This window comes from Idiotropiscis lumnitzeri, chromosome 7, assembly GCF_059441095.1.
Source record: "Idiotropiscis lumnitzeri isolate Australia: NSW breed Sydney's pygmy pipehorse chromosome 7, RoL_Ilum_1.0, whole genome shotgun sequence".
Lineage (NCBI taxonomy): Eukaryota > Metazoa > Chordata > Actinopteri > Syngnathiformes > Syngnathidae > Idiotropiscis > Idiotropiscis lumnitzeri.
The window spans coordinates 7,955,830-7,970,377 of record NC_142397.1 but is presented as its reverse complement, the minus strand read 5'-3'; the positions used below and the strand labels follow the sequence as shown (position 1 = coordinate 7,970,377).

General features: G+C 42.3%; 1 protein-coding gene across 1 annotated transcript in view; it reads left to right on the top strand.

Moving 5' to 3' along the window:
* Nucleotides 1-14,548, top strand: part of LOC148333368 (uncharacterized) — a 61,229-nt gene that overhangs the window by 20,819 nt on the left and 25,862 nt on the right. Inside the window, 17 exon segments of the mRNA XM_088300638.1 lie at nt 61-297; nt 371-543; nt 2,228-2,348; nt 2,644-2,794; nt 4,311-4,450; nt 4,892-5,038; nt 5,235-5,357; nt 5,758-5,913; nt 6,946-7,062; nt 7,147-7,308; nt 8,895-9,113; nt 9,198-9,371; nt 10,661-10,792; nt 11,282-11,497; nt 12,113-12,291; nt 13,314-13,416; nt 14,323-14,481. Of these exon segments, the coding sequence (XP_088156764.1) occupies nt 61-297; nt 371-543; nt 2,228-2,348; nt 2,644-2,794; nt 4,311-4,450; nt 4,892-5,038; nt 5,235-5,357; nt 5,758-5,913; nt 6,946-7,062; nt 7,147-7,308; nt 8,895-9,113; nt 9,198-9,371; nt 10,661-10,792; nt 11,282-11,497; nt 12,113-12,291; nt 13,314-13,416; nt 14,323-14,481 (2,709 nt within the window).

The following is a 14,548-nucleotide window of genomic DNA, read 5'->3' as shown; positions in this document are numbered from 1 at the left end:
AATGACGACTGGCACAATGCGGACCAAAAATCGAGTTCTTAACGTGTTCTGCCTGTGTAGGTTTGTTCTGTGCATCTCATGGGATGGCTGTTGCATCAGGCCAGTGTAAGGCTGGCTACTACTGCGCTGCCGGCGCCTCGTCTCCCACACCAGCCGATGATGGTTTGACAGGCGACCGCTGTCCTGAGGGCCATTATTGTCCCCAGGGCTCCTCGGCTCCATTACCTTGTCCCATCGGACGTTACAGCAACCACACCATGAACAGTCAAATATCTGACTGCCTGCCGTGTCCTTCAGGTCAGCACTAATTAAACGCATTTTTGCAACAATTATTCTTTTTAGTTGACAGGTGTGTCTGCTCTCCTCTTAGGGTTCCTCTGCACCACTAGAGGGCTCTCGTTCCCTTCTCTCATGTGCTCAGGAGGGTTCTACTGCCCAAGCCTGAATGCATCAATACCTTGCCCCACAGGGAACAGGTGTCCACCTGGATCTCACAGACCAGTACCCTGCTTGCCAGGGACCTTTCAAAATCTACCTGGGCAAGTAAGAAAGATTTTGTTAATAGTCTCGTCATGACTTCCTGGGAAATGAAAACCCACACGCTCTAAAGTCAGACCTTCCGAGTTGTATCATGTTGGATTCAGAATATTAGGTACATCTGTAAAATGGAATGTAGTGGTTATACTCTGGAATACACATTTTCCCATTGTCATTAAGTGATGTCTATCGCTAATAGAAGTTAAAAAAGAAAAATTAATACGCAGATTATTCGTATACATTACGGAAGCAAATTGCTGCCACACTCGGGAGAAAGAAGTGAAACTTCTAACGTAAAAATTTGAAAATTATCACGTAAAATTTTTTTAACTTTTGTAAAAACGTGATAATTACCATGTAATACCGTGATAATTATGATGTAAAATTGTGAAACTTCTCATATAAAAACGGGAAAAATTACATTTTAGCTCAACTGTGAAAAATTCAAATGCCAGAGTGCCCATGATCATTTTCACATATTTACATGATAGTTTTCACGTTCTTACATAATAAGTTTCCCCTTTTTACATGATAAGTTTCACGTTTTTACATACGTCTATTTCATTTTTTTTCTGGTGTGGCAGCAATACGCAACATTATAAAAAAACTGAGGAAATGAAAACAAATATTTAAAAGTATACACACCCCTGTTAAAATGTGGTTTAAAAAAAACATACTTTTATACTCTTCTCCTGACTAATATCTTTAAACAACAAGATCCGTCTAATGTTGTGAAAGTTTTCCACAGACCTTGAGCTGTAGAATGTGACAACAAACAGCTGAACTTTATTTGGCTTTAACCAGAAGCCATTTTAATTGATAGCCGGTGAGTGAACTAACACAAATAAAAAAATCTAACTTTTTTAACAAGTTCCGCTCCACTGCAAGAACAAAAAAAAAAAGAAAAGAAAAAAAACAATCATAAAAAGAAGAAACTATGCACTTTTCTTTCATCCCAAACATTTTTTGAGCTCTGGGATGTTGAACTTTTTATTTGAGAAATCAGCAGTGATGCAGCAATTATGTTACGACATTGCTGGAGGATCCGAGCACTTATTTCATGTCCAATCAGAGTACCCCGCCTCTTACAACACCCCCTGGGCATGTTAGCACCATATTTAGGCATTGTTATGATATGCTGGGATGCATTTCTCCTTTTCTTCTGTCAATTTGTCCACAGATGCATTTAAAAAAAAACAACAACAAAAAAAAACAAGTTGTGAATTATTGTGGTTATAGTTTACAATGATGTAGCAACTGCAATACATCACATTGACAAGTCATTTTATTTCCTTCCGCCACAGCAGGACCTAAAAACACAATAATAAAAGTTTCTTGTTAAATTATAATTACCTGACAGGTTCAATCATACGGGAGCATTATTAGTTAGTAAAAGCGGCATTTTTTTCTTAATACAGTCTTTGTACTACTTGATGTCGCTGTGTTCTCCGGGTGAGCCCGTATAACCTTTTAAAATCTGTCCGATGTAAGTTTAATGTTTTAATTGCATACTCAGGAGTATGTTCCGCTTCCCTTGAAAGCGTTGGCGCATCTGCGTGTCCATCACAAAGTTTATCGTTCATACATAAAAAAAGTGGCTCAAGGGTTCACGTCTGTTTTCCGTCATAAACATCTGCTCATTGTTGTAACATTTTCTCCGAATATAAATTTGCAAATTGCCTCTCCACAGGCCGAGTGTGTTACATGCCCAGCAGGATTTTACTGTGCCGGCTTCATGGATGTCGACGCAGGCAATATGTCCTGGATTCACACTCCCACGCTGTGTCCTAATGGACACTATTGCCCACCAGGTAGGACAGAAGCCATTTTGACGCAAATTGCGTATTATCAGACTATGCGGGACACAAGTCATGGCCACGAGTTCACTTATACCAATATAAAGCACGTGCAATGCTTGTGTTCTGGTTGGTCAAATTCATTATTTTAATTTGCTCCCGCCAAGCAGGTGGTTGTATCAGCAAACAGCTCATTATTTGGCAAATGGTTATATCGGCGTATAATCATGATAAAGACGGTCTTTTTCGACTCTTCTGTGATGTGTGCTCCCCGACCAGCTGTACATATGGTATGCGATTTTGTCCACAGGGTCACGGTCTGGTGTAGCATTCCCATGCCCAGCTGGCACGTTCAGCGGCCAGATGGGTTTGTCCACTGAGTCGGGCTGTGAACTCTGTCCTCCTGGTGCGTACTGCGCCTCCTCTGGATTGCAAGTTCCCACTGGGCTCTGCTTTCCCGGGTAAGCCTGAGCACTCACTTCACAAAGTCTCGTCATGGCATAACTCACTTGTAAGAAAAGCAAATGTATGGATACATCTGTGAATTTCTCCCTTTATCCAAATTTATTGCCCTAGATGTCTTAATCCGTTAGTTTTGTGAAAGCAGAGTGTCAAGTTTTGTTTCAGTGGACACATTTTTTGAAGGAGTTGACATTTTTATGGGTTTATTTAACATTCATACAACTCAGTGGTACATGGGCACCCTCCAGTGGTACTTGAAATAATCACTGCCTATGTAAAATTCAGTTGTATTTATCTTTCAAGTTAAATGTGCTTGGATGTAATCCCGATCAACGTTTCTAAACATATGATTGAGAACTTTTTAGTTTTTTGTCGGAAGACCCGTTCTAAATACATTATTCTTAGATAACGGCTAGAAACGTGCAAAGACTGAGGATTATGTAGTACTCAGTTGTCATGATATCGCGCTGAACTGTTTTCACGAGTGATGGGTAAATGAAGCTTCAAATCTGTTTCATGAACCAGTTGTAGTATTTTTGGACTCCTGTAGATGGCACTCTCGGATCAACATTGGGCTGAAAGCACACTGACCTCCCATTTTTTAAAGCAACAGTGCCATCTAGAGGACTCAAAAATACAACAACTGTTTCATGAAGCAAATTTGAAGCTTCATTTTCCCATCACTAGTTTTCTCTACTTTTCCCTCTGCACTACTATGCAAGAACTTGAGCATCTTGACCCGAATCAGTGGTGATCAGGTACAATTGTAATGTGCAGTTCGCTCGTTAATAAGCCATGACTACACCCTAAAAATGCATTTTTGGATTGTCCATTGGCAGGCATGCTTTAGAGTACCTTGTTGTTCGTGCGAATTTCAGAAAAAAAAAAGGCCAAAGAGTGAGGAAGGTATTTAAAAAAAAAAAAAAAAAAAAAAAAAAAAAAAAAAAAAGCAAAAATTCTGACTTGACAGCGTGTGCATGGAGAAGGCCTCCAGGCTGGCATGGCCATTTTAGAACGCCTCATTGTTCGCCATCACGGGGAATACTATATTCCAGCCATTTATGTATGAGCAGCTGAAACACGTAGGGATGTGCAGGCATAAAAAAGACGCGCAGTATTTCATTGGCAGTTGATCGTGAGGCGGGCCATGTTTTTAAAGCATTCAATGGACACGCCCACAATCTTTGAGGGCGGAGAGAATGACTTGATTGTTCATCATTTTGAAGCCTAATTTTTTTTATAGGCCAATTTTCGTTCCAGAGACTTGCACTTATTTGAGTACAGTTTCTCTATTTTCCTTATAACAGGGTCACTGGAATACTTTAAAAACCACTGAGTATCTAAACAAATCACATTTACTTTCAGTATTTCATCAATTGCCCCCATAATAATTTGTCTAAGTAGGTCAAGAGACCTTGTTGGACGCACGATATAAGTAAATGTCCTTTGTGCTTTCACAACTATCACTTCCCACACCCCCCAACCCATCTTTTTCTTCTCCCTCCTCTGCTTTAGTTACCTCTGCATCCACAGGTCTGTCTCTGCCCAGCCTGAGGATGGCACAACTGGGGGGCGGTGCCCTCCAGGCTCCTACTGCCTCGAGGGGGCCAGCATTCCGCTTGCATGTCCTGCAGGCACTTTTAGCTCCATCGAAGGTGAACCATTAGACATTGTCCAATATGCAAGTTCTCGTTTTTCTTGAAAGGAAAACAACAGATTTTTTCCCTTGAGTGTTTACTAGTGAGGGGTAAATGAAGCTTCAAATCTGCTTCATGAACCAGTTGTAGTATTTTTGGACTCCTGTCGATGGCACTCTCTGATCAACATTGGGCTGAAAGCACACTGACTTGACATTTTTTAACCCAACAGTGCCATCTAAAGGACTCAAAAGTAAAACAACTGTTTCATGAAGCAAATTTGAAGCGTCATTTTCCCATCACTAGTGTTTACTACAGTAATATAGAAAATACTAAACAATACCTATTCGAACACCAATTATATGGATATTTATTTATATTTAAAAGCAGCTCATGTCACAACTGCTCTTTCTGTAATCATGACCAATAATTTGCTCATAAGAATTTTGTGTGTTCAAGGTGCAACGTCTGTTGATGACTGTCAGCTTTGTTCGCCCGGCCATTACTGTGCTCAAACTGGCCTCTCGTCCCCATCTGGACCCTGCAATCCTGGATTCTACTGCACGGAAGGTTCCACAAGTGCCACACCCTTTAATAATATCACAGGTGATGTCAATGTGTACATGAAACAATTTTTGCCATATCCGTTTCTAATATTACTACTTCAAATTGTGCCTTCATTTGTAAATCTGTCTTAAAATCGCGGTGAAAAAAAAAAGACAAATGTCTTCTAAATTTGACACTTTTCAAGTTAACCTAATAAACAAAGACATCTGACAAAATTTTATTGTCTCCGATACAGAAGGTGGTGTCTCTCCATTTGCAGTTCCTGGTGAGCCAACCCCGGGTCACTTTCATGGAGCCGTGTGTCCTGCTGGCCACTATTGTCTTGAAGGCAGCATGAAACCAAGCCCTTGTCCCCCAGGTACCAAAGCCGACATCACCTAAGTGGCTCTGAAATCAAATGACTCTAAACTGGTATCAGAAAGCTGCTTCCAAATGATTTTTTTTTTCCAAGCCCTTGTCAATTCTCCAATTGACTTTTGCTTTGTGGATGACAGCTTGCTTTTAACTACATTGGCTCCGCAGGTGCTGTACAGTCCCATAAAGCCCCGAAGTACAGTAGAAGACTGTAATGTATTCACGATGCGAAAAAGAGGCTGTAAAACCTAATGGCAGTCCAATAAAATCGTCATAGTGGTCGATGGGCTGCTTAACCAAGTGAATCAATGTGGCCATCTTGCAAACGCATGCGATGGAGTGCAATGTTGTTTTGTGCATGTGAACATATTGTGACCGGCGGTGCTGGGCCGTTTTCCTAATAGGCACTTTCCAAGGGAAAGTGGGGGCTGAGTCGGAGGATGATTGTGAAGCTTGCTACCCGGGGTCCTACTGCCCGTCCTGGGCGCAGACCTCTGTCGACGTCTACTGTCCTCCGGGTTGGTTCTGTCCATCGGGGTCCGTGTCTGGACATCCGCCAGGTACACACCAGACTTTAACGCTGATTGTACATACCGTATTTTTCGGACTATAAGCCTCTACTTTTTTCCTCGATTTTGAACCATGCGGCTTACAACGGTGCAGCTTTTCTGTGGATTTTTCTTTGACCAGTAGGGGCGCTCTATAGTTCACAAAATTTGATGATATATCAAAATTTTTTTTTCTCTTGGGTCTGTTCTGTTTTAATGAGCAAAGTTGTTGCCGTGTTAAAAGGCACTGTTTTAACAATCTGTTTATGTACCTTAATGTGTTTTCACAGTACAAAATCGTTCTGTACATGCAGTAAACAACAATTTTTTTTTCTTTTAATTTACATTTTTTTTTTCTTGCTTTCTTACACACGGCTGCAGGTTTTGTGGTAACACTGACTGCTATTTCAAACTATACATAATTCCTTCCACATTGTTTATTGGCCCAAAAAGTTGAATCTTTGGTTTCATTGGACCATAACAAAATCTCTAGAACACTTTATGGTCTGATGGAACCAAGATTGAACTTTTGGCACAAATTCCAAATGATTTATTTTACAATTTTCTTAATTTTCTTTTAACTTCTCAGTAAAGCTTAATGATAAAATTCAGACATATGCAAGAGGTGCTTATCCATGTTGACTCAAACTCTAATTGGCATTAGCGCACGGTGGGCCATTAATGTAGATCACACTGACATCCAAAAGATTCTTTGAAATGACTACTCACTAAACCCCACATCAACCTCCCACCCCCTCCAAGTGTGTTTTGCTAACTTGGGCATGAAATGAACCCGAAGCTATTAATAGTCGCTAGCTCATTGCTGACAGGGCGCCTGCTGCTGCTGAGCGTCCTCACCTCGCCTCCCTCAGGATTTCTCCGAGGAGGGTCTTTTTCATCACCGTTGCGTTGTTTCCATGGTACCGCGCTGGGTGGGGTTCAAATACAGGACCCGTGTTAGCCAATGAGGACACTTCCGCATATCACAATGCACACAGAAACAAGAAAACACCAGATGAGCTTTTTGATTTGATTTGGCCACAGGATGTCAGTGCCCGCCTGGCCACGCGTGTCCATATGGTAGTGCTAAACCATCCATCTGTGGCCCAGGAGCTTTTCAATCCTCATCTGGACAATCTGCATGCAACAGCTGTCCACCAGGTAAACTAGTTAACAAAAACCATCTGTGCACTCCCATTTGGGAAAACCGAAGTGAACTTTATGGAACGATACCATCTCGTCCAGGGTTTTACTGTCCCGAAGGTTCAATGGTGCCATCTCCCTGTTCGATGGGAACTATCAGTGCATCGCCTGATAGGACGTCCCTCGGCGACTGCACGCCGTGCCCCACAGGCACCTTCTGCAACAGCACTGCTCTGACTGAGCCGTCTGGATCCTGCAGCCCAGGTCTGACACCTCGTCCCTCATGGGAAGATTCAGGGAATATCTCTGGATGAGTTTCTTTGCCCAACTGTGCGTTCACACGGACTCATTGCTTCGTATTGTAAATGAAAAAAAACCCAAACATTTTCACTTCATTTTATTGTACTAATCATACTTAGGCAGGTAGGAAAGGAGAGTCGCCTGAGGGAAATTGTACACGGCTGAAGTGGGTTCGAGGTGTGGGCGGCGGATTGGTCAAGGACGCATTGAGTGAAGTCAAAAGGCAGACTTGCATCTCTCCAACTGGTTGCCAATTTAAGATCACTTTATAAAAAATTGCGGTTTGGCATAATTAGCAAATCTTAAAAAAAAAGTTTAATACAGGTGTGGGCAAGCTACGGCCCGAGGGCCACATGCGGCCCGTTAAATGTTTTAATCCGGCCCGCCGAACTTGAAAAAAATTAAATGAATAAAACTTGTTATTTTATTTTCGAAATACTGTGGGTTTTCAAAGACATATATATTGTTGTCATGCTTTTGTTCACTTTCATTTAAAATTAAATGTATTTTTTTCTCTGATGAAGTGAGGTTACCAAAACACTCCATCCATCTGCTCTTGGTCCGGCCAAATTTCAGAACCCATTGTGATCCGCCAATCAAAAAGTTTGCCCACCCCTGGTTTAATACCACTCTCATTTAAAGTTGTCAAACGTAACAAAAAAAAAAAAGAAATTCACATCATTTCTGTTGAACCATAAAAATATATCTCCTGAAAGAGATTTACAGGCTGCGACAAGGTGCTCAAGGTGTTCCGGCCATTCCCTGCTTCACATGCTGGCTGTCACGTCAGAATTTTAAAACATTTTTTTGAACCCCATCCTCAATTTCTAGGCTTTCTCCCTGACATGCGCACACTCACAGCCGAACAACGGGTACATTCATTCTTGCCGAGTAGACATCACGAGCTAGCTGACATTTCGCAATTGTTGCCAGAGAACCGCTGATGCGAACAAAGGAGTTTATCTTGAAGCATTTCACTGAGCTCCATTTTAGCCATACCTCAAAAATCTGGAAATCTTAAAAAACAATTCAACACTATTACAGCAATCGTCTTCAACCATGTATAATGTATGTACGCACAAATCTCAAATTTACAGGGCCTTTCAAGTAAAACTTACACAGTTGGAGTTAAATTAGGACATTTTGAAAGTGATAGCATTTATGTCATGCGCAGCAGTAAACAAACGTCTTCAAACTTGATTTGGAAAAAGCTTCAACTCTCAGCAGACCTGATTACATCTCGAAGTCTGTTCCAGACATGGAACAGACTGTCGATATTCAATGTTGATTCTGCGTGTTTGCTTCTGACTCTGGGGACTTTGTATAACAGAGAGCGTCCAAGGTACCTCTGTTGAATATTGTTGTGGCGTCTGCTAGATAGCTTTTGGACTGCCTTTTTTTTTTTTTTTTTTACAGCAAGAGCTATCAGAATTTAAAAAAAAACAACAACTTTAAAACTGTCAGTTTTTCAAGCACTTCAATAGCACTTCCGCCGATTCCTAATTGGCTCTTAATGAGATGTCTAACTACAGTTTCTTTTTCTACCACAGGATATTTTTGTTTACGAGCATCCACTGAGCCGTCTCCCGTCTCCCAGCCTTATGGGGACATTTGTCCCCCTGGACACTTCTGCCCAGCGGGTAGCGCTTCACCCAAACCCTGTCTTGCTGGCAGCTTCCTTCCTGATCCAGGCGCTTCCTCCTCGTCTCACTGCCGCCCCTGCCCACCCGGGAAATACTGCCTCGGTCCTGGAGCCTCACAGCCTACAGGTGAGGGGATTGCACCTGCTGTCCCGACAGTCATTCACTTTTTAATGTATTTGGAACTAGTTTTTGCCCCCCTTTGTGTCGTAGGTTTGTGTTCTGCGGGATTCTTTTGTAACACAGGTGCAGGCAGTCCAACACCACGAGCCAACTCTTTTCAGTTCGGCTGTCTTCATGCAATACTCCGGGAAATCTACCTTTTAAAAATGGAAAATGTGTCCTGGATGTACAACCTGTCATGCGTCCACAACTCCTGCAATACTGGTAAAATATGACTCTCTTCAGTTTCTACAACTGTGATGAGATGCGACCTCTAAAATCCGGTTCAACCTCTAATTTTCCCACCAAAAATATAATCCCATCAAACGGAATTTGAAATACTTCTTTCTAGGTTCCAGGTTGTCCAACTCACATCCAAATTTGAGCTATGTCGACAATGTAGAAACAGTCATCAATCCCAGAATCCCGAATAGCATTTAATATCCATTCAAGTGTAAAAAGAAGTTAATCACTATTGATAATATCTATCCATCCATCCTTCCATTTTCCGTTCCGCTTCTCCTCGAGGGTGACAGGCATGCTGGAGACTATTTCAGCTGTCTTTGGGCTGTAGGCGGGGTATACCCGTTGCCAGTAGTGATGGGAAAATGAAGCTTCAAATCTGCTTCATGAAACAGTTGTTGTATTTTTGAGTCCTCTAGATGGCACTGTTGGTTGAAATAAAGGGTTTAAAAAATGTCAAGTCACTTTGCTTTCAGCCCAATGTTGATCAGAGAGTGCCATCTACAGGAGTCCAAAAATACTACAACTGGTTCATGAAGCTTCATTTGCCCATCACACGTTGCCAGCCAATTTGCAGGGCACACAGAGACAAACAACCACTAATGCTCGCAGTCACACCTGGGGCCTATTTAGAATGTCCCGTTATCATGTTTTGGAAATGTGGGAGGAAACCGGAGTACCCGGAAAAAACCCACAAGCAGAAGGAAAACATGCAAACTCTACACAGGAAGGCCGTAGCGGGAATCGAATCCTGCACCTCTGTAGTGTGAGGCGGACGTGCTAACCAGTCCTCTACCGTGCCGCCCTCATGATAACAAATGTATTTTAATAAAACAACATGCTTATGTCTGTTGCAGAAGAGCCTCCCTCAAATGTTTCAACATTCTTAATTTTCAAGTGTCTTAATTGCCGCAAATAATTGCAAAACATAAATCAAGCTCATCACTTAGATGCGCCGCACGGATCTCATTTTTTAATCATTTTCACATGCAAGCGCAACCAGCATGCTTTTTTGTGCGGCAAGTTCTTGTAAGTTCTGATCCATTCGGTGATACTGGTGTGCTTCACTTAAGTCGACAATTGTACCACAAAGAGACGACATTTCACTGCAACCTTTTTTTAGTAATGAAATAATTCCATTGTTACCCTCCTGTCATTGACAATTTCAAAATACAACCGTTCGTCTCAGCAGCACACTTCCTGTTTGGTTTCTTGCCTGTGCGACAACACATTAACTCTCACATCTGTCATGCTGACCTGCTCTGTTACAGAGGGAGACTCCAAGTGGAAAATAGATACGCCGTCCGATTCCCACCAGATTCCTGTTACTCACTCACCGCTACACCTGAAGAGTCCACATTATGGCAAATGTGCCACCTATATCGGAGATATGTGCCCCAAAGGTGGGTAAATCTCAACCGTGAGCTGCATGTCTTCGCACACACACACACACACATTCACGCAAATGTTTAATTCCCCGTGCACGACAGTAGTCCCACATTCTGTAATTGCTATGATATGCCTGATTTCCCCCAGGTCTACTGGAGCTGGTAGTCCCTTCCTCATGTTTCTATTTCTTCTTAAAAATACACCGTGAGCAATGCTTAAAAGTGGACAAAATAGATTGTCAATAGACTTGTAATGGGACCCTGTCTTGAAGAAAATAAAATATTTGTGAGAAACCTTGACTTTCCACTCAGGAATTGAGATGATGGGGTGAAGTGCTCGTAAAAGTGACTGATATGAGGAGCAGTTTAAAATTCTTGCAGCAAAGTGGTTTTCGAAATCTTTTCGCCAATAGGACTATTAAAGCTACGGCCATAGATAAGCCTCACATGACCCGTATAGCCCTCTTGATAAACTCCAGAGATACTTTGCCACTACTTTTCCAGGTTTTTATTGTCCTGTGGGTTCTGCCTACCCCGAGCCTTGCGAGACGGGTTCTTACTGCAACCAAACTGGCCTGGAAGCCCCAGTTGGACCCTGTGCTGCAGGATACTACTGCCCGAGAGGTTCTGAAGACCCTCATGCCTCCCTTTGCCCTGCAGGCCACTACTGCCCTCTTGGAACACTTCTTCCTCTTGCCTGTCCTCTTGGAACAATACAGAGTAAGTGGAATCTCCAAAAATTGAGTTAACTGAAATGTTCGGCAAAAAAATTGGGGCTGACAATTTTTTATGAAAAAGGCTGGAGGGTTGAGGCCGGAATGGTAACAAGATCGCGGCTGGTGGGCGGGGGACTGACTTGCAAAAAAAAATTGTCGGATTCCATCACTTTGCTCTTCCTTTCAAAGCGAGCAAACAATCCCAGACTGCGCCATCAATTCGTTAATTATTCATGGATGAGAAACGAGACAACGCTAAGATGAAATACAACACCTAAATCCTCTTAGTTGCTTTGCGATCTCCTCATGTGAACTGCTGCCCGAGTGCCTTTTACAGCTCAGTAATAGAAGAAAATGAAAACTTTCGTTTGAATCATTTCCGTCGCAAAGTGGTTTAATCATGCGCAGTATTTGTAATCTTGTCTTACCGCAAGCTGCTGGAAATAGAATACATTTCACCTTTATATGGTCTTGTTTTACAAACTCCTGCTCAGTTCAAAAGATCACTACTATATATGATAATTCGCTCACCACATTATTTGATAACCCGACAATTTGTCCTACCACACATTTACATTTTTTGTAAACATTCTGCTCTGTGTAATAACATTCCTTACAGACTCTGGTGGCGGGTTATCAGTGGAGTCGTGTCGGCCGTGTCCCGCGGGTCATTACTGTCATGCGAGAGGCTCGAGTGAACCGAGTGGCCAGTGTGCAGACGGCTACTACTGTCCTCCGGGACAGAACTCGGAGAGGCCACAGCAGCACGTTTGCCCAGCGGGACACTACTGTGAGAAGGTCAGACAACTTGAATCTTGCAGCTATTGTCACTCATCACTCTTAAATAGTGTGTGAGGAATCATGTGTTCTGTCATGTGACGTACATAGCAACGTATCACATGACCAATGGCTCGCTGGAGGCGGTGCTCATGTGAATTTAAAGGGTAATTGCACAGTGTTGATAGGTGGATTAGTGATTCCCGAACAGGGTGCCTTGAGAAATCGTCAGGGATGCCGCTGGGATTGATCCAATTCCATTTAATTTCTTCCTGTGGGGAGTTTGTATGTTCTCCCCGCGCCTGTGTGGGTTTTCTCCGGGTACTCCGGTTTCCTCCCACATTCCAAACGCATGCATGGTAGGTTGATTGGACGCACTAAATCAGGGGTGGGTAAACTTTTTGGGTTCTAAAATTTGACAGAAGGCAGTTGGATGGAGTGTTTTGGTCACCTCACTTCATGTGCCCTGTGATTGGCTGGCAACCTGTTCAGTGGCTACCCTACCTACTGTCTGACGGCAGCTGGAATAGGCTCCAGCGCCCCTGCGACCCTTGTGAGGCGAAGCGGCTCAGAAAATGGATTGATCTTGGCATATAAAAATAGTCTAACTTTGCTACAGTAATATTTGTACAATGAGTGTCTTTGTATAGCTAACATTTAATCGCTGTTTGGCAGTGTCAAGATAGGGTTAGAACATGGATCCACAAACTGAGGTGAGCACTTTCGCATGAGAGAGGAAGAACAAGATTGAAAAAAAATAATTGCAGTCTGGTCTAATAATTACTCACTCACATTTTTTCCCTCGGTGTTATTTCTCATCCCTGCGCCGGAAAAAAAAAATGTCTGCAGGGGAGAGTAGGTCTGACAATTTTGATAGGATGTTGAAAGGTTTTCATGTGTAATTAAATAAGTTTTGTGAAGACGAAGAAGTCAGGTGGCTTTCCAGATTTTCGCCACCTGTAGATGGCGCTGTTTTGTGGGACGCACCATGATACAGAATGGCGCAGTAAAGCCTGATAAAATCAATACAATTGTCATTTCAGGGCAGTGTGGCTCCAACACCATGCCAACCAGGGAAGTACCAGCTCAGACGGGGTCAGGGCAGCTGTGATACTTGCCCTCCTGGTTTCTACTGCCAAGATCAAGGTTTGGTTAAAGGCAACTTACACTGTAAAAAAAATGGGGAGTGATTTTTACTTGAAAAAAAAAATGAGTACATTTTTTTTCACTCAGAAATTCAAGTAAATTTTACAAGAAGAGTTTTTGTGTAAATTCCATTTGTTTATTAAATTAACAAAAGTAACCTCAAGGGAAGTTAGCTTTCTTTTTTTTCCACATTGCTCACTTCGTACACAAGGTTGCTCAATGTGATTGAGGATTGAACAGACAACCTCCATATTTGGAGACGGCTGCTCTACACCGGAGCTATGGCTGTGCGACTTGGGTTCAGTATATTGCCGGTAACTCCAGAAGGAGGACAAAAAAAAAAAAAACGTGTGTCGCTTTGGAGGTAGTATTCCGAGGTTTGCACCTGACACTAATAATATACTAACGGACTGTTGCAGTGGCATGGCTCAGGTAGTGATGGGAAAATGAAGCTTCAAATTTGCTTCATGAAACAGTTGTTGTATTTTGGAGTCCTCTAGATGGCACTGTTGGTTGAAAAAAATGGCAAGTCAGTGTGCTTTCAGCCCAGAGTGCCATCTACAGGAGTCCAAAAATACTACAACTGGTTCATGAAGCAGATTTGAAGCTTCATTTACTAATCACTCGGCTCAGGCGTAGAGTAGCCATCTCCCAACTTCCTGCAATGAGCGGTGTATGAAATGTGTAAAGTAGCTTCAACCTTGGAGTGACTTTTTAAATGTAATGAACTTGTAAAAACTCTTCTTGTAAAAATTTACTTAGAATTTCTGAGTGACAAAACTTTACTAGGATTTTTCAAGTAAATATCACCCCGCATTTTTAAAAATTTTTTTTACAGTGCAGCCGTTACTTTTCTTTTTCATCTAAATGCAAAACAGTCTTATGTTTCATTTACGTGTTAATCAGGAACTTCTTCTGCACTTCTCTGCAAGCGAGGCTTTTACTGTCCAAGTGAATCAGCAACTCCACATCCCTGCCCAGCGGGCTCCTATGGAAATCTGACAGGCTTGATCGAAGCATGGCAGTGCTCTTTGTGTGAACCTGGAATGTACTGCCGAGGATCAGGTGCAAAGAGTCCACAGACTGACGCTTCAGCTGGAACATTCTTGCTATATGAGTCATAAAAGCAAAC